The following is a 27,534-nucleotide window of genomic DNA, read 5'->3' as shown; positions in this document are numbered from 1 at the left end:
CTGGACATGACGCTGAGCACGTGCACTCAACTTCTTTGGTCGACCATGGTAAGGCCTGTTCTGAGTGGAACCTGTCCTCGTAAACCACTGTATGGTCTTGCCCACCGTGCTGCAGCTCAGTTTCAGGGTCTTGGCAACCTTTTTATAGCCTAGACCATCTTTATGTAGAGCAACAATTTTTTTTTCAGATCCTCAGAGAGTTCTTTGCCATGAGGTGCCATGTTAAACTTCCAGTGACCAGAATGAGAGAGTGTGAGAGCAATAGCACCAAATGTAACACACCTGCTCCCCATTCACACCTGAGACCTTGTAACACTAACGAGTCACATGACACCGGGGAGGGAAAATGGCAAATTGGGCCCAATTTGGACATTTTCACTTAGGGGTATATTCACTTTTGTTGCCAATGGTTTAGACATTAATGGCTGTGTGTTGAGTTATTTTGAAGGAACTGCAAATTTACACTGTTATACAGGCTATACACGCACTACTTTACATTGTAGATCAAAATGAAATTGCTGACCCAAACACCCAATTATGTATAAATGAAAATCATGGAAATTGTCAGGGGTGCCTAAACTTTTGCATACGACTGTGTGTGTGTATATATATATATTGGTGACTTTTGTTTCAAATACAAAAATAAAGTGTACGTTATGCATAAAAATGTAGATACTCATAGATAAAATTAAAAAAGAAACTGCGCAAAAGGCTAAAATAGTCAGACTTTAGCATATTGGTGTGATATAACAGAGCAATTAAGGGGGTTAAATCACAACCTATTCCAAACCATATTGCTTCGAGCTAGTTATTTGTAAAAAAAAATAAATTGTGTTTTACGAAATTAATGACCACGAAAAATGTAAAAGGTAAAGTGTTAAGCATTTTTGTTATAAACGTGTGATTCAGGTTGCAACATTATAGCAGGCCTAAAGGCTTATGCTGCCTAGCAACTAGATGATTACTTCCCAGTTCGGTTGCTGTTTTTGTAATGTTAATAAAGATTTGTTTGTTCAAAGACGCCGTTGCTAGGTTACCAGAGGTTACAGCAATGGCGGCGGACAGCGAGCAGCGTGTTTCCTTGTCTCAGAACTTGGCCCGGCATCTTAACTGCTTAAGCGATGAAAACAAGAGTGCTAGGAGACGTGCGCTGGTCGCCATACAGCAGGAGGTGGAGGGGAGTTTGTCCAGTTCTGCTTTGCAAGAGGTGTTCGAGGAGCAACTGCTTAGGCCGCTACTCAGGTGCCTGTCAGACTCTACGGAGAAGTGTAGGGAGATTGCTATCTTGATCCTCAGCCACTGTGTGAGGAATGTGCCCATGCCTCAGAACTCCTTGCCCTATATGATACCAGCCATCACTCAGCGTTTGGGCGGCCAGGAAATCGTGGAGCCAGCTGAGGAACTTAGGCTGTCACTGACAGAGCTGCTAACATTGATTGTTGAAGTCTGCGGTAACAAGCTGGCACCTTACCTGGATGAGATGGTCAGGATCCTGCAGAGGGCCATTGTAGATCCCTTCCCAGATGTGAAGAAACAAAGCTGCAAATGTGCCAGTAATTATGCCAAGGCCATCCCAGGTAATGAAAAGGAGCAGTGGCAATGTCCCCAACGTATTTAATTATGCAGTGAATAACTTCTGTAATCTCTGCTGACAGATATGGCTGAAATAGTCTGCACATTTTGTATAGTTTGTTTTAGCAGTGAAGGAGTTAACCAAACCATTAACCTCTTTGATTCACATAGAGCACTTTTTTTAAACCTGTCATCAGGCCTCCCTAACAGGACAGATTTTCAGGATTACATTGGGAGAGAGCAGGTAAAATAACCATGTTACTAATCAGATGATTATTTTACCTGTGCTCTAGTTCAGATATCCTCAATATCTGACCTGTTAGGGAGGCCAGAGGACAGGTTTGAAAACCAGTGCCATATAGGTTTGCTTCATGTCTCAATAGTTACTGGATAGGGAAATAGATTAAGTTCTTAGCTTCCCTGGAGTACTTTTATGTATTGTTTAAAGGGACACTGAACCCAAATTTTTTATTTAGTGATTCAGATAGAGCATGCAATTTTAAGCAACTTTCTAATTTACTCCTATTATCAATTTTTCTTCGTTCTCTTGGTATCTTTATTTGAAGAAGCAGGCATGTAAGCGTCTTTTTTGGTTCAGTACTCTGGACAGCATTTTTTTTTATTGGTGGATGAATTTATCCACCAATCAGCAAGAATAACCCAGGTTATTCACCAAAAATGGGTCGGCATCTAAACTTACATTCTTGCATTTCAAATAAAGATACCAAGAGAATTAAGAAAATTTGATAATAGGAGTAAATTAGAAAGTTGCTTAAAATTGCATGCTCTGTCTGAATCACGAAAAGAAAATTTTTCGGGTTTAGTGTCCCTTTAAGTCTGTTTAGTCAAGAAGTGAATGAGTTAACTGGCTCTCTAGCCCCTTTAGTATTGGAAAAGAGAAAAACTTGCCTAAAGTACCGGAGAATTTTTAGCATTTTTGCTATCACTTCATTTAAATAGAAATAGTTTTCATGCCACTATTTCGCTGCCAAATGCAATCATATGAAGAAGAAAAAAAAAGTTAACTTTTTCACAAACTTTCACCTAGATTACGAGTTTTGCGTTAACAGGGGTGCGGTGCTAACGAGCAGTTTATGCTCATAGTTATGAACCCCTAATCTGCTGCCCTCAACATCGCCGAACCTTACATTATATTTATTAACCCCTAATCTGCAGCCCCCAATGTCGCCGCAACCTAACTACATTTATTAACCCCTAATCTGCCGCCCCCAATGTCGCCGCAACCTAACTACATTTATTAACCCCTAATCGGCCGCCCACAACGTCGCCACCACTATAATAAAGTTATTAACCCCTAAACCTAAGTCTAACCCTAACACCCCCTAACTTAAATATAATTACAATAAATCTAAATAAAATTACTAAAATTAACTAAATAATTCCTATTTAAAACTAAATACTTGCCTATAAAATAAACCCTAAGATAGCTACAATATAACTAATAGTTACATTGTAGCTAGCTTAGGGTTTATTTTTATTTTACAGGCAACTTTGTATTTATTTTAACTAGGTAGAATAGTTATTAAATAGTTATTAACTATTTAATAACCTACCTAGTTAAAATAAAGACAAATTTACCTGTAAAATAAAACCTAACCTAAGTTACAATTACATCTAACACTACACTATAATTAAATCAATTACCTACACTAAATACAATTAATTACAATTTAAAACAATTATCTAAAGTACGGAAAAAAAACCTCCCACTAAATTACAGAAAATAATAAAATAATTACAAGATTTTTAAACTAATTACACCTACTCTAATCCTCCTAACAAAATAAAAAATCCCCCCAAAATAAAAAAAAAGCCCTACCCTAAATTACAAATAGCCCTTAAAAGGGCCTTTTGCGGGGCATTGCCCCAAAGTAATCAGCTCTTTTACCTGTAAAAAAAAAATACAATTCCCCCCCAACATTAAAACCCACCACCCACACAACCAACCCTACTCTAAAACCCAACCAATCCCCCCTTAAAAAACCTAACACTAACCCTTTGAAGATCACCCTACCGTGAGATGTCTTCACCCAACCGGGCAGAAGTGGTCCTCCAGACGGGCAGAAGTCTTCATCCAAGCCGGGCAGAAGAGGTCCTCCAGACGGACAGAAGTCTTCATCCAGACGGCATCTTCTATCTTCAAGACATCCGACGCGAAGCGGCTCCATCTTCAAGACATCCGACACGGAGCATCCTCTTCATCCGGAGTCTTCTTCAACAATGACGGTTCAATGCAATCAGCCAATAGGATTGAGCTCGCATTCTATTGGCTGTTCCAATAAGCCAATAGAATGTGAGCTCAATCCTATTGGCTGATTGCATGAGCCAATATGATTTGTCCTACCTTAATTCCGATTGGCTGATAGAATTCTATCAGCCAATCGGAATTGAAGGGACACCATCTTGGATGACGTCACTTAAAGAAACCGTAATTGTTGAAGAAGACTCCGGATGAAGAGGATGCTCCCCGTCGGATGTCTTGAAGATGGATCTGCTCCGTGCCGGATCGATGAAGATAGAAGATGCCGTCTGGATGAAGACTTCTGCCCGTCTGGAGGACCTCTTCTGCCCGGCTTGGATGAAGACTTCTGCCCGTCTGGAGGACCACACCACTTCTGCCCGGTTGGGTGAAGACGTCTCACGGTAGGGTGATCTTCAATGGGTTAGTGTTAGGTTTTTTTTAAGGGGGGATTGGGTGGGTTTTAGAGTAGGGTTGGTTGTGTGGGTTTTAATGTTGGGCGGGGGGGATTGTATTTTTTTTTACAGGTAAAAGAGCTGATTACTTTGGGGCAATGCCCCGCAAAAGGCCCTTTTAAGGGCTATTTGTAATTTAGGGTAGGGCTTTTTTTTATTTTGGGGAGCTTTTTTTATTTTGTTAGGGGGATTAGAGTAGGTGTAATTAGTTTAAAAATCTTGTAATTATTTTATTATTTTCTGTAATTTAGTGTTGTTTTTTTTCGTACTTTAGATAATTTTTTAAAATTGTAATTAATTGTATTTAGTTTAGGTAATTGATTTAATTATAGTGTAGTGTTAGGTGTAATTGTAACTTAGGTTAGGTTTTATTTTACAGGTAAATTTGTCTTTATTTTAACTAGGTAGTTATTAAATAGTTAATAACTATTTAATAACTATTGTGCATAGTTAAAATAAATACAAAGTTGCCTGTGAAATAAAAATAAACCCTAAGCTAGCTACAATGTAACTATTAGTTATATTGTAGCTAGCTTAGGGTTTATTTTATAGATACGTATTTAGTTTTAAATAGGAATAATTGTAGTAATTTTATCTAGATTTATTGTAATTATATTTAAGTTAGGGGGGTTAGACTTAGATTTAGGGGTTAATACATTTAATATAGTGGCGGCAACGTTGGGGGCGACAGATTAGGGGTTAATAAATGTAGGTAGGTGTCGGCGATGTTAGGGACGACAGATTAGGGGTTAATAATATTTAACTAGTGTTTGTGATGTGGGAGTGCGGCGGGTTAAGGGGTTAATATATTTATTATAGTGGCGGCGATGTTCGTTCGGCAGATTAGGGGTTAAAAAAATTATTTTAGTGTTTGTGATGTAGGGGGGCCTCGGTTTAGGGGTTACTAGGTAGTTTATGGGTGTTAGTGTACTTTTTTGCACTTTAGTTAAGAGTTTTATGCTACGGCGTTGTAGTGTAAAACTCTTAACTACTGACTTTAAAATGCGGTACCAGGCTTGACAGGAGAGGGTCTACCGCTCACTTTTTGGCAGACTCATAATACTGGCGCTATGCAAGTCCCATTGGAAATATAGGATATGCAATTGATGTAAGTGGATTTGCGGTATTTCCGAGTCTGGCAAAAAAAAGTGACCGGTGAGCCTGTCATTTCAAGACTCATAATACCAGCGGGCATTGAAAAGCAGCGTTGGGACCGGCCAACGCTGCTTTTTAACCCCAATGCACAACTTGTAATTTAGCCATTTGGGTTTCAAACTAAAAATTATTTACATACTACTTGTGCAGTCATAACACAAAAGGTTGTAAAAACTTATTTGGGTTCCTTTTTGTTCAGAAATGGCAGACATTATGGTTTTTCCTTTGCTTTTTGGTAGATAGAAGGCTGCTTATTGCAGCTGCATACCACATTTCTGAAAATACAGTCAGTGAAGGGGTAAGGGTAATAGTATTGTAATGTAGGTTTTACCCTCCCAACTGACACTTCCCACCTCCATGATCCCTATCTTATCCCTCCCAAGCATCTCTGTACTCCCCCTCACCAACCTCACCACCATCAGGTATTGGCATAGTCTGTCACTAAGAAGTTTAGTGCTTTTTTTTTTTATGGGACACCCAAGTCAAAATAAAACTTTCATGATTCAGATAGAGCAGCACTTTTAAACAACTTTCCAATTTTCTTCCATTAACAATGTGTCAATAGTCTTTTTATTCTTACACTTTTTGAGTCACCAGGCCCTACTGAGCATATGCAGAATATACGTAAATGCATTTGTGATTGGCTAATGGATGTCACATTATACGGGGGAGTAGAAATAGACATAACTTTGAAATTTGTCAAAGTTGAGACTAAGTGCTATTCCATTGTCTTTTTATCATGCATTTGTTGACTATGGAAATCTACTGTATTTACTTATCCTTTAATTTTTCATTATTTTATATATAATAATAAAAAAAAATATTTGTAAGGGTCCCTCTTCAAGCCTTCCACCTCCTGATCTCTCCCAAGCAGCTCTCTAACCCTCCCTCCTCCCAGTAGTGACAGAACCCAAATTAGAGTATTTTACAATTTTATTTACTTACTAAAACATTTTTCTGTAGCATAGTGGTCTCGTGTCCACACCTTGCCCTCTTTGCAATCATTTAGTAGCCCCCTCCCCACTTTGTTTTGACATTTTTTTTTCTATGTTTAGCTTTCCATCCCTCCCTCTCCCTACTAAACTTTGTTTCCGTAGTGTAGAGTCCCGCCCGTCCATCCCCCTCCCAACCCCCTCTCTGCAGCTGAGACATCTTCATCCCCTCTGCACCTCTTGGCAGCCCACCCTCACTGTTACTGTTTGTAATACAGTAATCATTGTGATTTGCTATCACAGCGATCATATGACTGTCCTGGGCTCTAACTGACCCTGGACACACTGCCTCAGTTGCAAGGCAAGTTCTGGGGCTGTAGGGATCCCTTCGCAATGTGGATCAAAAAGGAGGACGTACAATTACGTTACTAGGGTCCTTAAGATCTTTTTTTTTTTTTTCGGGATATAATGGTACGTCTGAAAATCCCAAGGGGTTAACAACTTTGGTGCTAGAAAGATCAGTAATGCAGTTTATAGATGTCCATAATCTGTTTAATTCAACTGTGAAATATCTTATTTTGCTGCTAGTGAGATCTCCATCATTACCTAACTATGTCACATACAGTTAAAAAGGAGTCTAGTATAAAAATAACAATCTTTTGATCATATTATATTTTCTTTAGAATGTCTCTTTATTTTTGTTTTTTTTATTTTCAGAACATTTTCATATGCAGGCAGAATCTTTGATCAAACCTCTCATGCAAACCATTTCACATCAGCACTCCAAAGTTCGTATTGCAGTCATCCAGACAACGGGTACAGTAATACAGTATAGCAATGGGAAATCTGTGGACGATGTCCTCTCACACCTTGCACAGAGACTCTTTGATGATGCCCCTCAGGTATTATTATTATTAATTTTACATAATTTTTTCCATACAAGTTTATTCCAATCTTGCATTAATCGATGAGCACAAATTTAAATGGCACGGTCATCATTAAAGGGACATCAAACACCCAATTTTTCTTGTATGATTGATTGAGCATACGATTTAAAAAAAAAATAAAATATATATATATATATATATATATATATATATATATATATATATATATATATATATATATATATATATATATATATATATATATATATATATATATATATATATATATGTGGCCCTCGTTTTACAACGGTTCAATTTACACCGTTTCAGAATAACAACCATTTTTTCCAGTCATGTGACTGATATTGAGAAGCAGTGCATTTATTAAAATAGCCAGTAGGTGGAGCTGTCCCCTTGTGTTGCAGCAAAGCCAAGCAAACTGAAATTAATCAGTTTAACCAGACCTGAGCTATCGAGCAGATTTCAAAGGAACAAGATCTTCCTGTCTATAAATCAGTCAAGATTGGAATGCATAGAAAGAACTGTTGGCAGAAAAATGCAAGTGAAGTCTGTGTTGTGTGATTATTTTATTAGGTTTATAATTCTGTTTAGCAAATATTTTTGTTCATTTAACTTAGTTTAATTATATATTCTGTGTAGTGTGATTATTTTATTAGGTTTATAATGCTGTTTAACATTTAAAGTCTTCATTTCAAAGCTTTAAAAATAATGTATTAGGTGTTACTTATGACAATTTTGAGAGGGGCCTGGAACCTATCTCCCTCACTTCCCATTGACTTACATTATAAACTGGGTTTCAATTTACAATGGTTTCAATTTACAACCATTCCTTCTGGAACCTAACCCCGGCGTAAACTGAGGGCTACCTGTATATTATTTGTTTACATATCGCATGTTACCTAATTTATTTGGTGGTTTCACTTACTGTTTGGAATATTTTAAATTTGATAAAAAGTTCTATAAAGTTTTGGAATGTTTAGCAAAAATACAAATTTACAAATCTTTTGTCCAAATACTGTAGGTCTAATCTACATCCATCTGATGAAGCGGAATAGCAAGACATTTCTCTTGCCCGGTACTTGTTGTTTACTAGTGACGAAGGACATACAATTCTAAACAACTTTCTGATTTACGTCTATTATCAAATTTTCTTTTTTTCCCTTGGTATCTTTTGTTGAAAGTAAGGGACGTATGTTTAGAAGTGTGCACGTTTCTGGAGCACTATGTGGCAGCAGTTTTGCAATAATTGTATCCATTTACTAGAGCACTATTTCCTGCCATGTAGTGCTCCAGACACCTACCTAGGTATCTCTTCAAGAAAGAATAACAATGGAACAATACAAATGTTATAATAGAAGTAAATTAGAAACTTTTGTTAATTGTATGATCTGTCTGAATCACAAGACATTTTTTTTTACTTCATATTCCTTTAAACAGATTAAGAGAAAACAAAACTGATATAGAACAATGGTGTTTGTTTTGTTTTACTTAAAGGGATATTACACTCAATTGTTTTCTTAGTTTTATCTGAAAATATAACATTTAAAAATGCTTTACGTATTTGCATAGTTTTTTTTAAACGTACATGTTGCTGTCCTGAATACATCCTTCTCTTCATGTCTGGCTCTACCACTAGAGTTGTCAGGAGTTGTTTTATCAACTAATGAGCATTCTTTCGAAGTACACAGCTTATGCTCAGGGGTCAAGTTCAGCATGAATGCATGGTAACAGAGTTCCTGCTTTATTTTTGCAGGTGGAACTAAGTTTCCCCTGGACAGAGAATATAAACTCTTCAGTAAACACTGCTGCTGCTTGTGGGAGGAGCTGGGCACAGTCTGCTTAGAGGGATAGTGAGATCCTCTAGTAATGGGCAGTAACACTTCCTACAATACACTAAATGCAAACCTGTCAGCGGTCCTGCTGTGTGATCACCCCACATTGGGTGGAACACATGGTGCTTACATTTGTGTGGCTTGCGCTGGGGTTATTTAGCTCTTCTCAGCAGAAATAGGACTATTACATCTTAAGTGGGTGAGACTCTGTGACAGAGGAGGTGTTTAGAGTTGCTGTCAGACACGGAGGTCTCAGCCCGCCCTGGAAAGGAAGTAGAGGACAGAAACTGAAGCTAAGCTGGCTATGCACCATGTGAGTTAAAAGCAAATTATGGACACCCTAGATCTTGACATTAAGAAAACAGGTGTTTGTGTGTCTAGTTGAACTTTTTTAAAACAACTTTAAAATAACTAAGAGTTTCACCACAGAAAAAATTTGCTCATCACGCAGGGGAAGAGTCATGTCCTTCCAACTTCCACTCTGATTAGAATTCCTTTTAATTCTTCCACAGATAGCTGGGATGAGATTTGCAAGGGACATACATGTGTACCCACAAAGGAAAATAGTCCTTGCAATTAAAGGTGTTTGTGAAACATCTTTGTAGTAGGATAAGCCCAATTACTTTATTTTATACACCTATGGTATGTGCAGTCTTTTTATCTATGTTGGTGTCTGTATGGCAATCAATTTATGGTCAGCAGGCCAGATTCTCTGCAGAATGCTGACCTTTGCAAGATAATGTATTTGCTGCAGATTCAACCATACCAGTTTCATCCCAAAGTTCAAGGTGACCTGTTTTGCTTTCAATGTTACTGTGCCCTCATGCCAGTCCTGCTTCCTCTGCCAGTGTTACTTGCTTCACATTTATTTGGTATGTGTTAATCGTAAAAGAAAATGTCACATTGTGACCATAATTTTACTTTAAATCACATTATCATTGTTTCTTTTATTGCAGAGTGATTGCACACACAAACCTTATAAAGATCATTATATCAGATGTTTACATTACAGAGCCTTACACATCCAGAGAGCCAGGGAGTAAAGTCTCCTAAATTTTTTACTAAGGCTCTTAGCTTTTTAGATTATACAACATCATCTAAATACAAACGCCCAATGCCCCTTCGTTCTAAAAAATGTGTGTCTGGCTTCTCAGTATTTAGTATCAACTGAATCCTAAATTACAAATACAAATTTCACCCTTGTCATGTAAAAATGTAACCATGGGTGTCCATCCTCAGACCCAAAGGCAACCATTCAGCCCTTTATTGGTTTTAACTTGCTTTCATTAACCTATGTATGTGTGTATAAAACAATATCAATTGTGAGGGGGTGGAAGTCTTTGTGAGTGCCACTTTTTTTTTTTTACAGGACTTGACCCCTGCTTATGCTGCTGCATTACCTTCAATGTAAATAGTTTTAGTTAGCAATATAGCAGTGCATAATACAGGAGGGGATGCTATATAATTGTATATAGGAAATATGAAAATGTCTATTATTCAAAAACTATTGAATATAAATAAATACATTTTCTGTGGCCATCTAAGAACTGTTGGCTGAGCAGAGTTTTTTATTTTTCTCGGTTATTTATAGAAAGAGACTAAATATCTATCTAATCTCCTTTATATACTGTATATATCTGTAAATCTCTTAAAAAAGTGGTTCTTTCATTGCCTCCACATTTGCAAACTGTAACAATGTTTGTAGAAATGTTATACATTATTGCATAATCTGTTGCCGTAGTGTGCTAAGGACATCTGCACGCTCCTGAGCTCACCTACAGTAGGTGTACTCAAAGGATATTGTTTCGATAAAGGAGGTACATGTTCAGGGAATCATTCAATTCAAAGTGTTGCCTCTGTAAGGCACCATGGGCTTATAAAGTAGAACAGCGTCTTGGTAACCCTATGGGTAAAAGGCCACCAATAGTGTAGAAAGGAAAACCCAATGTGTTCACTAATGAAAAATACTCACTGGGAGTCTCCAATTTGCAACCGGTTTATTACAGTTTAAAATCCAATAACCGCTCTCTTAAGAAGAAATACAACTGCTTTCTGTTTTGTTCCATGTTTTTCAATGATCACAGTCACATTTTTGAAGAGCTTTAAAAACATTAAAATCGCTCCTGTATTGAAATTTGTATGAATCACACAAGTTTAATTTTGATTTTACTGTCTCTTTAGCACAACATCATGAGAATACTCTAGATTTCTAAACTTGTATATCTGGTTATGTTTCCTGTGATGTGTTTCTCAATTACAGTTGTTGGTTTGATATAAGTGCGTGGGCTGGAGCAATGGCTGCCAAGATACAAAACTCTCATGAGCCCACAGTGGGTGGTTGGGTATAACACACATTAAATGCCAGAAATACCTTTCACTTGCATCCAACAGTTTTATCATTCAAGCTTTAATAGAAAACAAGCTGTTATTTGTAATGGAAGCATTCTGTTAGTTATTGGCATTCACTATTTAACTGACATTTCTTGTGTTTTCATCCATTAATACTACTGTTTTATTCTTAGTAAAATATGGATGCAAGAGATACAGTATATAATCTCCCATTTCTCTTTCTTTTTCTTTCTCTCTCTTGCTATTTGTTGCCAAATATTGGCTTAAATTCTAGCCAGGTGCTCAGTAAAATTCGCTGGATGGTATGCCAGTTACATAGGTTCCAGTGAGAATACAAACACATATATACTATGTGATTTCAGTAGGTATCGTAGAGTCATGGTGCCGTAATTCACATGGTAATGACATAGCATAACTGGTTAGATGTGCATGTCTCTTCTGAGGTGAAGTAAGGGAGGAGAATTTTATGTGGCACCTTGGCTTTGTGTATGCTGTCGATATTCTCTTTAAAGGGCCACCTTTGTTGGTGCCAGAAATCAAAAAATATAGAAATTATTTTAAGCTTGATTTTAATGATTGATTTTGTATGAATAATTATAGTTGGGTTGATACCACAGTTTGATACCTGTTTTTTCTTTAATATTCAATAATTACAGCTTCTAATTTCCAGCATACCCTGACTGTTGACCACAACATTTGAATATTCACATGTAATTATTTCAATAGTCCATAAGAAATGAGGTAAAAAAAAGTGCTAAATTTATCAAGTCCAAACATTTAAAGGGACATAATAGTCATATGCTAAATCACTTGAAACTGATGCAGTATAACTGTAAAAAGCTGACAGGAAAATATCACCTGAGCAGGAAGATATTTTACCTCACAATTTCTTCAGCTCAGCAGAGTAAGTTCTGTGTAAAAAGTTATGCTCAGCTGCAGGTAAAAAATAAATAAATGAAGAAATGAACAGCAGCCAATCAGCATCAGCAGTGCTGAGGTCATGAACTCTTTTACTGTGATCTAATGATATTTCACTTAACTCACATGAGATTTCATAGTAAACTTCCTTAAACTGAATAGGGAAATAAGATTAGTGTGCACGTAAGCTCACTCCCTTAGCTGTCCTGGGACAGACATACTGATTTGCTGCTTAGAAGTCCTTTACAATGGGATGTGGCTACTGCGGAATTTTTGAGGTAATATTATCTTTCTTTTTTACATAGAGATGTGCAGGTGATATTTTCTAGTCCGCTTTTTACAGCTATGCTGCATAGCTTTCAAGTGTTTCAACATTTGGGTATCATGGACCTTTAAGTGCCAGTGTTTCTTGGTCAGACAATTGATATATAGACCACCATATAAAGAAAGCATTACATCTGCAGTACTGCTTAGGCACACAAAGTTTGGGGAATCGTTAAACCCACGGTGTATAGAAGGCGGCATTACTTGTGTGGGAGCTGCCTTTTTACTGGAACTTTTAGTTTGTAGCAATCGAGGGCTTCAATTTTCTTGCATGAGACTGGACCTATCCATCATGGGCCACACAGAATCATGGGATTCATAGTTCCAAGTGGTGTGGTTTAAAAAGGATCCAGCCTCACCAGGCTAAATTTTAGATGTGGTGGCTGTTGTGGCTCATGGGTGTCTTGGAGGCTCCAAACCAGAGCACCACAACCTAATTTTGAGGTGCCAGTGGAGACCTGGCACCTATTATTTTTTTTGGGCCTTGTATTAAAGTTTTTGGAGCATGTCATTTTAAGACTATGGAACCTGCTCTACTGTGTGCTTAACCCCCCAAAAGGGAGTAAACCCAAAGTAGAATTACTGTTTGGGATCCAGAGAGCATTGCTGCTCCTGAGTGGAAACTGACGTGATCCAATCCATAGTGCTAGTTTCACAACTAAGATGTGTAACTAGCGCTGCTGATTGGGTCCAGAGTGGTACTTCTACTGTGTGTTTAGCCCCCTTACTGGGGTTAAACATTACAGTAGTTGAGGGTTGATAGTCTTAAAATTACATGCTCTAACGAATTAGTCATTTTTTTGACTATTGTGACCCTTTAAAAACTCATATTTGTGTTTCTATAAATGTATAATTAAATAAAAATGCTTATATAGGAAATTTGCTGCAATCTTTGTCATACTTAAAGGGCCACTAAACCCAAAATCTTTCTTTCATGATTCAGATAGAGAATAGAAATTTAAACAACATTACAATTTACTTCCATAATTTATTTTGCTTCATTTTGTAAATATCCTTATTTGAAGAAAAAGCAATGCACATGGTGAGCCAATCACACAATGCTTCTATGTGCAGCAACCAATCAGCAACTAGTGAGCATATCTAGATATGCTTTTCATCAAAGAATATCAAGAGAATAAAACAAATTAGATAAAATAAGTAAATTAGAAAGATGTTTAAAATTGCATTCTCTTTCTAAATCATAAAAGAAAAAATGTGGGTGGCATGTACCTTTTAAGCAGTGATTTTTTTGATCAAATGCTCTTTCTTTTTTTATTTTGATTTAATAATTATAGTAACTGTTAGAACAAGATGTGTGTACGTTGTCCTTATCAAGAGCAATTGGTTCCTTTATTTGTGCTTATGCATTTCTTCTTTGTTTCAGTATCAATTTAATTAGATTTAACTCATTTTTCTTTTTTTGACAAAAATTATTATACCAGACATCCTCCATTATTTAAATTGTGTCTTGGTAATCAGGAACGTTTACTCATTGTTTGAGTGTGTGCAGAATGGCAGGGTGGATCAAATGTTTGTGCTGCTGCATATCCTTTAAATTCGTAGCTTTACATATTCATTTACATGAGAAATTTGGTCTTTCTGTGCCTCTTTAAAGAGCCTAAGTAATGTGCTTTGAATAATAAAGTTACATGAAAGTCAAAATTTTAACTTTTATGGTTCAGATAGAGCATGTAATTAGAAGAAACATTTTAGTTTGCTATTATCAAATGTACTTCTTTCTCTTGAAATCCTTTGTTGAAAAGCATATGTAGGTGGGCTCAGAAGCAGCAACGAGATGTGTTAAGCTAGCTCACATTAGTGTATCGCTGGTGTTAAAGGGAAATGAAACACTGCTTGAATTAGCAAAAATTGCATGCGAACAAGCAATGCTCAAAATAAAGTGTATAAATAAAATATCTTGCCTGTTTACACTCTAAACAAGCAGTTTGAAGTTCCCTACTAAGCCACTTCCTGCAGGATGCAAAGTAAACTGCCATGTTAAAACCTAGGTTTTCTCTGTTCATCCTGTCACATGACCTTCTCAGAGAAGCCCTCTACTGAGCATGTTTAAAACAGTGATTTCCTGCTTGCCTCTGCTGGCACACTGTAGAAGTGTGCATGTTGTTGCCTAGCAACAGACTTGGCATCTATTTTAAGAAAATGTAATTGCCAATAAATCTTAAAAATGAATTACCATTAGCACCTTTTATTTAAAGCAATAAATATCCATGAACTCTCTGAATTCAAAAGATAAAAATCATAAATTTAACAGTTGTAATTTCATTACAGATGGTGTATATAATATTATAATAATATATTGGGAGGTGTGGATTATTTAAAAAAAAAAAAAAAAAAAAATACTACCTCAACTGTACGGGTGGTACATATTTATGTAATTTATTTAATAGACCTACTTCTAATTTAGGTCCGATGGCCCTTTAATGTTTTATTATTTTTCACACAAAAAAAAGCCAGCGTGCTTAGGAGAACACTGCACTGCTTATTTTATTAAATGTTTTTGTGTGCTCTCACTTTAATGAATTCATATTCAAAAAACTCAAAACAATAGGAAAGAAATCCTGCAGTTTCCTAATAAATATAAGTGGGTTTTTTTTCTGTCTGACACAACATAAAATAAATTCACTTCCATCTCATGTTTTCTAAACGTTTATTTTGTTTTTATGCTTTTCATTTTGTAGGTTCGGCAAGCGGTAACGGTTGTTGTTGGGAACTGGCTTTTGGACCTTAGAGATAGATACTCGTACTTCCATAAGTTGATACCTCTTCTGTTGAGCAGTATTACAGATGATATGTCTGATATTAGGTAATGGAACCATTGATTCTGCTACAGAACAAGAAATTTATATCAGTCATCCTACTGGAAAAGTGTTAATAACATTTGAGGATGCACCTCATTTATTAAAGGGTCATTAAAGTAAAGTTATTTTTATTTAGGCTTAGTATATATTTACAGTTTAAGTACTGCATTGTAAAAGATGTGCACCTAAAATAAAAATTAGGAGCAGGCACATGTCTTATTCCACTGAGAACACAGAAGATGCCTCCGCTCTCAAATACTTAAAATCTGCAAACACTTAATTCCAAACTAATTAAAAACAGAACTGTACATAAGGAGGTAGCTTGTACGAAAACAACTTACGCGTTTCGCGCTCCTTGTCGGTGCTTACTTAGAGTCTGAGTAAGCGCTGACCAAGAGCTTGAAGCACGTAAGATGTTTTCTTACAAGCTACCTGCTTGTGTACAGTTCTATTTTTAATTAGTTTGGAATTAAAGGGACATTCTAGCCAAAATCGGAATCCACATGGCTGCATTTCAGTTTTAAATTAAAGCATTTTTTGTAATATATATGTATTCGCAAAAATGCTTCTAATAAAAGCTATAGCTGTTTCCAAAGTGTATTTAAGTATGCACACTGCACCTGCATTTTAAACAAAGCACTTGCTCAGAGGACCTAAGGTGCTTGTAAAATCTTGTAGTGACTCAATTTGTTAGTTGCTGATATGATAAAAGCCCCACTGGCACTCTGAGCAGCTGCAGCATTTTAAATGCTGGAGCACTGAGAATATACTTCACATGCACATGCAGTAAAAAATGCTACGACTAAAACAGGGATAACTTTTACTATAAGCATTTTTGCCAATACATGTATATTGCAAATATGTTTCTATTTAAAGATGTGATTCCTCTATGTGCATTTAAATTTTCACCAGAATGGCCCTTTGAGTGTTTGCTATTTTTAAGCATTTGAGTGTGGCAGCATCTTCTGTGTTCTCTGTGACTGAGCAGCAGGAGACCGCTGTTTCCGCCGGCACCCGGCTTCAGTGTTTCCTCATTTGACATTTCCCTATGCATAGTGAATCAAGACAGTGTGTCTGTAGCCACAGATTTTTTGTTTGTCTTATGCCTTCTGGCAGCAGTGCTTGCAACAATGATTATAGCAATGTTATACAAAGCTGCAAAAACTGCTGCCATAGGCTGCTAATGCACGTTCCTAAGCTCCAATTAGTCTTCATATATATCAAGAGAAAAAAAGCAAATTTGCTAATAGCAATAGCCAATACCACACTCTATATGAATTAACATTCCATTTTGAATTTACTGTCCGTTTTTAAGGAACTTTGATTTGCTTGTGGCACGGTTATTACTCAGTGTTATTGTTTTTCCTCCTGTGTCAAAGCTGTTCTCCTATTTTAACCCTTTAACTGCTTCATGCCGTTAGGACGTTTCATGCTATCCTAACAGCACTGGGCTTTAATTCTGTTAAATATATGGCGTCCTGCTGCCTCTTCCTTTCAGGAAATGAAACATTGGACTAGGGGCATGCCTAGCAGCGTAGGCAGTCCCACTGATCCGATCCTGGCCTTGAAATCACGTGATCACATCGACAATAGAGTGATTTAATTTATTTTGCATGATGTACCGAGTCCATGGATTCATCCTTACTTGTGGGATATTGTCCTTCCTGACAGGAAGTAGCAAAGAGAGCACCACAGCAGAGCTGTCTATATAGCTCCCCCCTTAACTCCACCCCCCAGTCATTCTCTTTGCTGGCTCTAAGGAGCAAGGGTAAAGAGAAGAGGTGTTAAACTGTTAGTTTTTATTTTGTCTCCAATCAAGAGTTTGTTATTTTTAAATGGTACCGGTGTTGTACTATTTATTCTCAGGCAGGACATAGATGAAGATTTCTGCCTGGAGGATGATGATCTTAGCATTTGTAACTAAGGCCCACTGCTGTTCCTACAGAAGCTGAGGAGTACAGGAAAACTTCAGTGTGAGGAACGGTTCTTGCTGTACAGCAATGAGGTATGTTCAGTCATTTTTCTGCAGAGACTGTGTTAACTCAGAAAGGCTGACAGTATCCCCATTAGGGGAAGGGTAAGCAGTAATCCTAGTGTGAAATAGGCTTTACTAGCTTGCATAAAGGGCTAAGTTTTTTGGGCACTCAGTTTGTTTATGAAAAATTGGGACAAACGTTTGTGTGTTCTGGGAGTAACGTTTTTTATGTTTATGGGACGTTTGCTTGAGGGGTCATTTGGCTTATAACCCACATGGTTTTCAAACTAGGTTTGTTAGATTTGTGTAGGCCCCAGCAACATCGAGTGGGGTGGGCGGGGCCTATTTTAACGCCTCAGTTGCACATTTAGTTATACAGACAAGCAGCAAGCAACTTCTCCTGAGGTCCTGATAATCTTCTGAGGGCCTATTCGAAGCTTTAACCCCATATTATCGTTCCTAAGGGCAGGTAGGGCCACAGCAGAGCTGTGGCAAGGTGCTTATAGGGATTTTTAACCGGTTTTAGACAAATTTCAATCCGTTTTTTTCATTTGGGGGTTTTATTGCTTATTAACTTGTCCTTCTAAAGCTTAGTGGGTACACTGTTAAAATTTCGGAAAAATTGAAGCAATTTTAACCTGTTTTGCAGTTTGTGTATGCCTCTTTTTCTCTTAAAGGCACAGTACCGTTTTTGCAAATTGTGTTTTTTTTTCATTAAATAAAGTGTTTTCCAAGCTTGCTTGCTTTATTACTAGTCTGTTAAACATGTCTGACACTGAGGAAACTCATTGCTCAATTTGTTTAGAAGCCATTGTGGAACCCCCTCTTAGAATGTGTCCCACTTGTACTGATATGTCTATAAATTGCAAACAGCATATTTTGACTTATAAAAGTTTGGCATTAGATGATTCTCAGAGAGAAAGAAATCAGGTTTTACCATCTAGTTCTCCCCAAGTGTCACAACCGGTAACGCCCGCACAAGCGACGCCAAGTACCTCTAGTGCGTCTAATTCTTTCACCTTGCAAGATATGGCTTCAGTTATGAATACTACCCTCACAGAGTTTTTATCTAAACTGCGTGGGTTGCAAGGGAAGCGCAGTAGCTCTGGGTTAAGAACAAATGCTGAGCATTCTGACGCTTTATTGGCCGTATCCGATATTCCCTCACAATGTTCTGAAGTAGGGATGAGGGATTTGCTGTCTGAGGGAGAGATTTCTGATTCAGGAAGGATGTTCTCTCAGACTGATTCAGATATGACGGCATTTAAATTTAAGCTAGAGCACCTCTGCTTATTGCTCAGGGAGGTTTTAGCTACTCTGGATGATTGTGACCCTATTGTAGTTCCAGAGAAATTGTGTAAAATGGACAAATATTTAGAGGTTCCGGTTTACACTGATGTTTTTCCGGTCCCTAAGAGGATTTCGGACATTGTTACTAAGGAGTGGGATAGACCAGGTATTCCGTTCTCTCCCCCTCCTGTTTTTAAGAAAATGCTTCCCATTTCTGACACCATAAAGGACTCATGGCAGACGGTCCCTAAGGTGGAGGGAGCTATTTCTACCCTGGTTAAGCGTACAACTATACCTATTGAAGACAGTTGTGCTTTCATTTATCCTATGGATAAAAAATTAGAGGGTCTCCTAAAGAAAATTTTTGTTCATCAAGGTTTTCTTCTTCAACCTATAGTGTGCATTGCTCCTGTAACCACTGCGGCTGCCTTTTGGTTTGAGGCTCTAGAAGAGGCTCTTCAGACCCCACTAGATGATATTTTAGACAGAATTAAGGCTCTTAAATTGGCTAATTCTTTTATTACAGAAGCCGCTTTTTCTTGCTAAATTAGTGGCTAAGAATTCAGGTTTTGCCATTTTAGCGCGTAGAGCGTTATGGCTTAAGTCCTGGTCAGCTGATGTGTCATCTAAATCTAAGCTTTTGTCCATCCCTTTCAAAGGTAAGACCCTATTTGGGCCTGCACTGAAAGAGATCATTTCAGACATCACTGGAGGGAAGGGTCATACCCTCCCTCAGGAAAAGTTAAATAAGACAAGGACCAAACAAAATAATTTTCGTTCATTTCCAAACTTCAAGAGTGGTCCCACTTCCTCTTCCTCTGCTGCAAAGCAAGAGGGGAACGTTGCTCAATCCAAGCCAACCTGGAGACCTAATCAGGCTTGGAACAAGGGTAAACATGCCAAAAAGCCTGCTGCTGCCACTAAGTCAGCATGAAGGGGTAGCCCCCGATCCGGGACCGGATCTAGTAGGGGGCAGACGTTCAGGATTCCTGGGCAGTAGAAATTGTAACCCAGGGATACCTTCTAGATTTCAAGGATTCCCCTCCAAGGGGGAGGTTCCATCTTTCTCAATTGTCTGTAAACCCAACAAAAAGAGAGGCGTTCTTACGCTGTGTAGAAGACCTTTTTACCATGGGAGTGATCTGCCCAGTTCCAAAAGCAGAACAGGGGCAGGGGTTCTACTCCAATCTGTTTATAGTTCCCAAAAAGGAGGGAACCTTCAGACCAATTCTGGATCTCAATATCCTAAACCAATTCCTAAGAGTCCCATCTTTCAAGATGGAGGCCATTCGGACTATCTTACCATTGATCCAGGAGGGTCAATATATGACCACCGTGGACTTAAAGGATGCATATCTGCACATTCCTATCCACAAAGATCATCACCAGTTCCTCAGGTTCGCCTTTCTTGACAAGCATTATCAGTTTGTGGCTCTTCCTTTCGGGTTGGCCACGGCACCACAAGTCTCCACAAAGGTGCTAGGGTCCCTTCTGGCGGTTCTAAGGCCACGGGGCATAGCAGTGGCGCCTTATCTAGACGACATTCTAATTCAAGCGTCGACCTTCCAACTAGCCAAGTCTCACCCAAACTTAATGTTGGCCTTTCTAAGATCTCACGGGTGGAAGGTGAACGTAAAAAACAGTTCTCTTTCCCCCCTCACAAGAGTTTCATTTCTAGGGACTCTGATAGACTCAGTGGACATGAAAATATTTCTGACGGAGGTCAGAAAATCAAAGATTTTGTCCACCTGCCGAGCTCTTCACTCCATTCCTTGGCCGTCAGTGGCTCAGTGTATGGAGGTAATCGGTCTAATGGTAGCGGCAATGGACATAGTTCCGTTTGCTCGCTTGCATCTCAGACCACTGCAACTATGCATGCTCAATCAGTGGAATGGGGATTATGCGGATTTATCCCCTCAGATAAATCTGGATCAAGAGACCAGAGACTCTCTTCTTTGGTGGTTGTCACAGGATCATCTGTCCCAGGGAATGTGTTTCTGCAGGCCAGATTGGTTTATAGTGACGACAGACGCCAGCCTTCTGGGCTGGGGTGCAGTCTGGAATTCCCTGAAAGCTCAGGGTTTGTGGACTCGGGAGGAGGCTCTCCTACCGATAAATATTCTGGAATTAAGAGCGATATTCAATGCTCTCCAGGCATGGCCTCAGCAGGCTTCGGCCAGATTCATCAGGTTTCAGTCAGACAACATCACGACTGTGGCTTATATCAATCATCAGGGCGGAACAAAGAGTTCCTTAGCGATGATAGAGGTCTCAAGGATAATCCGATGGGCAGAGGCTCACTCTTGCCATCTGTCAGCGATCTATATCCCAGGTGTAGAGAACTGGGAGGCAGATTTTCTAAGTCGTCAGACTTTTCATCTGGGGGAGTGGGAATTCCATCCGGAGGTGTTTGCTCAGCTGGTTCGGCTATGGGGCACACCAGAATTGGATCTGATGGCGTCTCATCAGAATGCCAAACTTCCTCGTTACGGCTCCAGGTCAAGGGATCCTCAGGATGTACTGATAGATGCTCTAGCAGTACCCTGGTCGTTCAACCTGGCTTATGTGTTTCCACCTTTCCCTATCCTTCCACGTCTGATTGCCAGAATCAAACAGGAGAGAGCATCTGTGATTTTGATAGTGCCTGCGTGGCCATGCAAGACTTGGTATGCAGACCTGGTGGACATTTCATCTCTTCCACCATGGTCTCTGCCATTGAGACAGGACCTTCTGATTCAAGGTCCATTCAAGCATCCAAATCTAATTTCTCTGCAACTGACTGCTTGGAGATTGAACGCTTGATTCTATCAAAGCGGGGTTTCTCTGAGTCAGTCATAAATACCTTGATTCAGGCTCGAAAGCCTGTTACCAGGAAAATCTATCATAAGATCTGGCGTAAATATCTTTTTTGGTGCGAATCCAAAAGCTTCTCCTGGAGTAAAATCAGGATTCCTAGGATTTTGTCTTTTCTCCCAGAGGGATTGGAGAAAGGATTGTCAGCTAGTTCCCTAAAAGGACAGATATCTGCTCCGTCTATTTTGTTGCACAAGCGTCTGGCAGATATTCCAGACGTTCAGGCTTTTTGTCAGGCTTTAGCTAGAATTAAGCCTGTGTTTAAACCTGTTGCTCCGCCATGGAGTCTAAATTTAGTTCTTAGAGTTCTTCAGGGGGTTCCAATTGAACCCATGCATTCCATAGATATTAAGCTTTTATCTTGGAAAGTTTTGTTCCTAGTTGCTATCTCTTCAGCTCGAAGAGTTTCTGAACTATCTGCATTACAATGTGACTCACCTTATCTTGTGTTCCATGCTGATAAGGTGGTTTTGCGTACCAAGCCTGACTTCCTACCTAAGGTTGTTACTAACAGGAATATCAATCAGGAAATTGTTGTTCCTTCTCTGTGTCCTAATCCTTCTTGTAAGAAGGAACGTCTGTTGCACAACTTGGACGTGGTTCGTGCTTTGAAATTTTATTTGCAGGCAACCAAAGATTTTCGTCAAACATCTTCTTTGTTTGTTGTCTATTCTGGAAAGCGTAGGGGTCAAAAGGCTACGGCGACTTCTCTTTCCTTTTGGCTGAAAAGTATCATTTGTTTGGCTTATGAGACTGCTGGACAGCAGCCTCCTGAAAGGATTACAGCTCATTCTTCTAGAGCGGTAGCTTCCACATGGGCTTTTAAAAATGATGCTTCTGTTGAACAGATTTGTAAGGCTGCGACTTGGTCTTCGCTTCATAACTTTTCAAAATTTTACAAATTTGATACTTTTGCTTCTTCGGAGGCTGTTTTTGGGAGAAAGGTTTTGCAAGCAGTGGTGCCTTCCGTTTAGGTTTCTGTCTTGTCCATCCCTTCATCCGTGTCCTAAAGCTTTGGTATTGGTATCCCACAAGTAAGGATGAATCCGTGGACTCGGTACATCATGCAAAAGAAAGAAATTTATCAGGTAAGCATAAATTTAGTTTTTTTCCAGCAAATGTTTACATTAGAAAAAACAAACAAACTCTGCAGCACTTTGTTCTCCAGCTTCAAGTTCCAGATGTAGAAACTCTTGAAACAACTGGATACCCCTCTCTAGCCCGGAGTGCTGTAGCCGCAGTGGATCAATCTGCTCTACATACAGTAAACGTTGAAACAGAACAGGCACAATTTCTGTGTATCTAGTGATCAAAGCAAAAGCTTTTATTTCTCTTGTAAAGGTGTATCCAGTCCACGGGTTCATCCATTACTTGTGGGATATTCTCCTTCCCAACAGGAAGCTGCAAGAGGACACCCACAGCAGAGCTGTCTATATAGCTCCTCCCCTAACTGCCACCCCCAGTCATTCTCTTGCAGCTCTCGACAAGAAAGGAAGTATCAAGAGATATGTGGTGACTTAGTGTAGTTTTACCTTCAATCAAAAGTTTGTTATTTTTAAACGGTACCAGCGTTGTACTGTTTTACTCTCAGTCAGAAATTGGAAGAAGAATCTGCCTGGAGGTTGATGATCTTAGCGGTTTGTAACTAAGGTCCATTGCTGTTCTCACACATCTGAAGAGTATGGAAAGAAAACTTCAGTTGGGGGGGACGGTTTGCAGATCACCTGCTTTGAGGTATGTAAAGTATATTTTTTTCTAGAGAGATGATAAGGTCTAGAAAATGCTGACAGTGGCTGGTATATTTGAGGTAAGCCTGATACAGTGATTTAACAACGACTGGGATCATGCTTACAAGATAAGGGTAATATTCATGTTAACTCTCATATTACTTAGTGTAAAAACGTTTGCATAACTTACAGAAAAAACGTTTTTTCTCTGAGGGTGATAAATCTTTATTTGGGGCCTAGTTTTCCACATGGCTGTAAGATTACTCCTAGGAGTACTTTTTTAAGGCCCTCTGACTTTGAGTGCATGGTGGGAGGGGCCTATTTTCGCGCACTTTATGCGCAGTTCATATACAGACTGAGACATCCAGCTTCCCTAAAGGAGTCCTCTGGCATCTAGGACCACTATAGAGGGTTTTTTTCCTGCAGAAATCGTGTTTATGGGCAGGTAGGAGCCACAGCAGAGCTGTGGCAGTGTGTTTGACTGTTTTTTAACGGTTTTACCGTTTTTCTAATCCTTTTTGGGGCCTAAGGGGTTAATCATCCATTTGCAATAGGTGCAATGCTGCTTTAGTCTCTCTTATACACACTGTAAAAATTTCGTAGAGAACAAATACAGAGCTTTCTGACGCTTTAGTAGCTATGTCTGATATACCCTCACAATGTACAGAAGCTGAAGCAGGAGAGCTTCTATCGGTGGGTGACATTTCTGATTCAGGGAAGGCGTTACTTCAGTCTGACTCTGAAATTACAGCATTTAAATTTAAGCTTGAACACCTCCGCGTGTTGCTCAGGGAGGTTTTAGCGACTCTGGATGACAGTGACACTATTGTAGTCCCAGAGAAATTGTGTAAAATGGACAAATACTTTGCAGTGCCTGTTTACACTGATGTTTTTCCAATTCCTAAGAGGTTTTCAGAAATTATTATGAAGGAGTGGGATAGACCAGGTGTACCGTTCTCTCCCCCTCCTGCTTTTAAAAAGATGTTTCCCATAGATGCCGCTACACGGGACTTGTGGCAGGCGGTCCCTAAGGTGGAGGGAGCAGTCTCTACCCTAGCTAAGCGTACAACTATCCCCGTCGAGGACAGTTGTGCTTTCCTAGATCCAATGAATAAAAAATTAGAGGGTTTCCTTAAGAAAATCTTTATACAACAAGGTTTTATTCTCCAGCCTCTTGCATGCATTGCCCCAGTCACTGCTGCAGCGGCTTTCTGGTTCGAGTCTCTTGAAGAGGCTCTACAGGTGGAGACCCCGTTGGATGATATCCTAGACAGGCTTAAAGCTCTTAAGTTAGCCAATTCATTTATTTCTGACGCCGTTTTTCATTTAACAAAGCTAACGGCTAAGAATTCAGGTTTTGCCATTCAGGCACGTAGGGCGCTATGGCTTAAATCCTGGTCAGCTGAAGTTACTTCAAAGTCTAAGCTTCTTAACATCCCCTTCAAAGGGCAGACCCCATTCGGGCCTGGATTGAAGGAGATCATTTCTGATATTACTGGAGGAAAAGGCCACACCCTTCCCCAGGATAGGTCCAACAAATTAAGGACCAAACAGACTAACTTCAAGAGTGGCGCAGCTTCAACTTCCTCTGCTGCAAAACAAGAAGGAAATTTTGCCCAGTCCAAGCCAGTCTGGAGACCTAACCAGGCTTGGAACAAGGGAAAGCAGGCCAAAAAACCTGCTGCTGCCTCTAAGACAGCATGAAGGAGTAGCCCCCGATCCGGGACCGGATCTAGTTGGGGGCAGACTTTCTCTCGATGTCCAGGATCCCTGGGCTCTGGAGATTGTTTCCCAGGGATATCTTCTGGATTTCAAAGCCTCATCTCCAAAGGGGAGATTTCATCTCTCACAATTATCTGCAAACCAGATAAAGAGTGAGGCATTCTTACGTTGCGTTCAAGACCTTCTGGTTATGGGAGTGATCCACCCAGTTCCAAGGGAGGAACAGGGGCAGGGATTCTATTCAAATCTGTTTATAGTTCCCAAAAAAGAGGGAACTTTCAGACCAATCTTGGATCTCAAGATCCTAAACAAATTTCTCAGGGTCCCATCCTTCAAGATGGAGACTATTCGAACCATCCTACCTATGATCCAGGAGGGTCAATATATGACTACCGTGGACTTAAAGGATGCTTATCTCCACATTCCGATTCACAGAGAACTTCATTGGTTTCTCAGGTTTGCCTTCCTAGACAGGCATTACCAGTTTGTGGCTCTTCCCTTCGGTTTAGCCACGGCACCAAGAATCTTTACGAAGGTTCTAGGGTCCCTACTGGCGGTTCTAAGGCCACGAGGCATAGCAGTGGCTCCTTACCTAGACGACATTCTGATACAGGTGTAGAATTTTCAAATCGCCAAGTCCCATACGGACATTGTTCTGACATTTTCTGAGGTCTCACGGGTGGAACGTGAACGAAGGAAAGAGTTCTCTTTCCCCTCTCACAAGAGTTTCCTTCCTAGGAACTCTGATAGATTCAGTAGAAATGAAGATTATTCTGACAGCGGTCAGGTTGTCAAAACTTCTAACTTCCTGCCGTGCTCTTTATTCCACTTCTCAGCCGTCAGTGGCTCAGTGTATGGAAGTAATCGGCCTAATGCTAGCGGCAATGGACATAGTTCCGTTTGCCCGCCTACTTCTCAGACCACTGCAACTTTGCATGCTCAATCAGTGGAATGGGGATTACACAGATTTGTCCCCTCTGCTAAATCTGGATCAAGAGACCAGGGATTCTCTTCTCTGGTAGCTATCTCGGGTCCATCTGTCCAGGGGAATGAATTTCTGCATGCCAGAATGGACTATAGTGACGACAGATGCCAGCCTTCTGGGCTGGGGCGCTGTCTGGAACTCCCTGAAGGCTCAGGGTTCATGGACTCAGGAGGAAGCCCTCCTTTCCGATAAACATTCTGGAACTAAGAGCGATATTCAATGCTCTTCAGGCTTGGCCTCAGCTAGCTGCGGTCAGGTTCATCAGATTTCAGTCGGACAACATCGCGACTGTAGCCTATATCAACAATCAGGGGGGTACAAGGAGTCCCCTGGCAATGTTGGAGGTTTCAAAGATAATTCTATGGGCAGAGGTTCACTCTTGCCATCTCTCAGCTATCCATATCCCAGGAGTAGAGAACTGGGAGGCGGATTTCCTAAGTCGGCAAACTTTTCATCCGTGGGAGTGGGAGCTCCATCCGGAGGTTTTTGTCCAGTTGGTTCAACTATGGGGCAAACCAGAACTGGATCTCATGGCGTCTCGTCAGAACGCCAAGCTTCCTTGTTACGGGTCCAGGACCAGGGATCCCAAGGCAGCGCTGATAGATGCTCTAGCAGCGCCCTGGTCCTTCAGCCTGGCTTGTGTTTCCACCGTTTCCTCTGCTCCCTCATCTGATTGCCAAGATCAAGCAGGAGAGAGCTTCGGTGATTTTGATAGCTCCTGGTATGCAGATCTGGTGGACATGTCATCCTTTCCACCATGGACTCTGCCGCTAAGGCAGGACCTTCTACTTCAAGGTCCTTTCAAACATCCAAATCTAAATTCTCTGCGTCTGACTGCTTGGAGATTGAACGCTTGATTCTATCGAAGCGTGGTTTTTCCGAATCTGTCATTGATACCTTAATTCAGGCTTGAAAGCCTGTCACCAGGAAAATCTATCATAAGATATGGTGTAAATATCTTCATTGGTGTGAATCCAAGGGTTACTCGTGGAGTAAAGTCAGGATTCCTAGAATCTTATCCTTTCTCCAAGAGGGATTGGAGAAAGGATTGTCTGCTAGTTCCTTAAAGGAACAGATTTCTGCTCTGTCTATTCTTTTGCACAAACGTCTGGCTGAGGTTCCAGACGTTCAGGCATTTTGTCAGGCTTTAGTTAGAATCAAGCCTGTGTTTAAACCTGTTGCTCCGCCATGGAGTTTAAATTTAGTTCTTAACCCCTTAATGACCACAATGTACCCTGTATGTCACTGGTCGTTAAGGGTTTTTTCAGGACATAATAGCACAAGTCTAGCAAGAACACGCTATTAATGCCCTCCCTCCAGCAGGCTTTGTGGAATAGAGCAGTCTCAACGCTAAGGCCAGTGACATACAGGGTACGTCGCTGGTCCTTAAGGGGTTAAAGTTCTTCAAGGGGTTCCGTTTGAACCTTTGCATTCCATAGATATTAAACTTTTATCTTG

The 27,534-nt window shown here is 39.7% G+C and overlaps 1 protein-coding gene across 1 annotated transcript in view; it reads left to right on the top strand.

Annotated features, from left to right (window-relative positions):
* The first annotated feature begins 1,051 nt into the window (after nt 1-1,051).
* The window catches only part of DNAAF5 (dynein axonemal assembly factor 5), a 288,383-nt gene continuing 261,900 nt past the window's right edge, over nt 1,052-27,534 (top strand). Inside the window, exons 1-3 of the mRNA XM_053695125.1 lie at nt 1,052-1,577; nt 7,092-7,276; nt 15,405-15,529. Of these exons, the coding sequence (XP_053551100.1) occupies nt 1,052-1,577; nt 7,092-7,276; nt 15,405-15,529 (836 nt within the window). The remainder of the gene's footprint in view (nt 1,578-7,091; nt 7,277-15,404; nt 15,530-27,534) is intronic.

The sequence above is a fragment of the Bombina bombina genome, chromosome 11, assembly GCF_027579735.1.
Source record: "Bombina bombina isolate aBomBom1 chromosome 11, aBomBom1.pri, whole genome shotgun sequence".
In the NCBI taxonomy this organism is placed as follows: domain Eukaryota; kingdom Metazoa; phylum Chordata; class Amphibia; order Anura; family Bombinatoridae; genus Bombina; species Bombina bombina.
The sequence above is the reverse complement of the archived record's forward strand: the minus strand, read 5'-3'. Positions and strand labels throughout refer to the sequence as shown.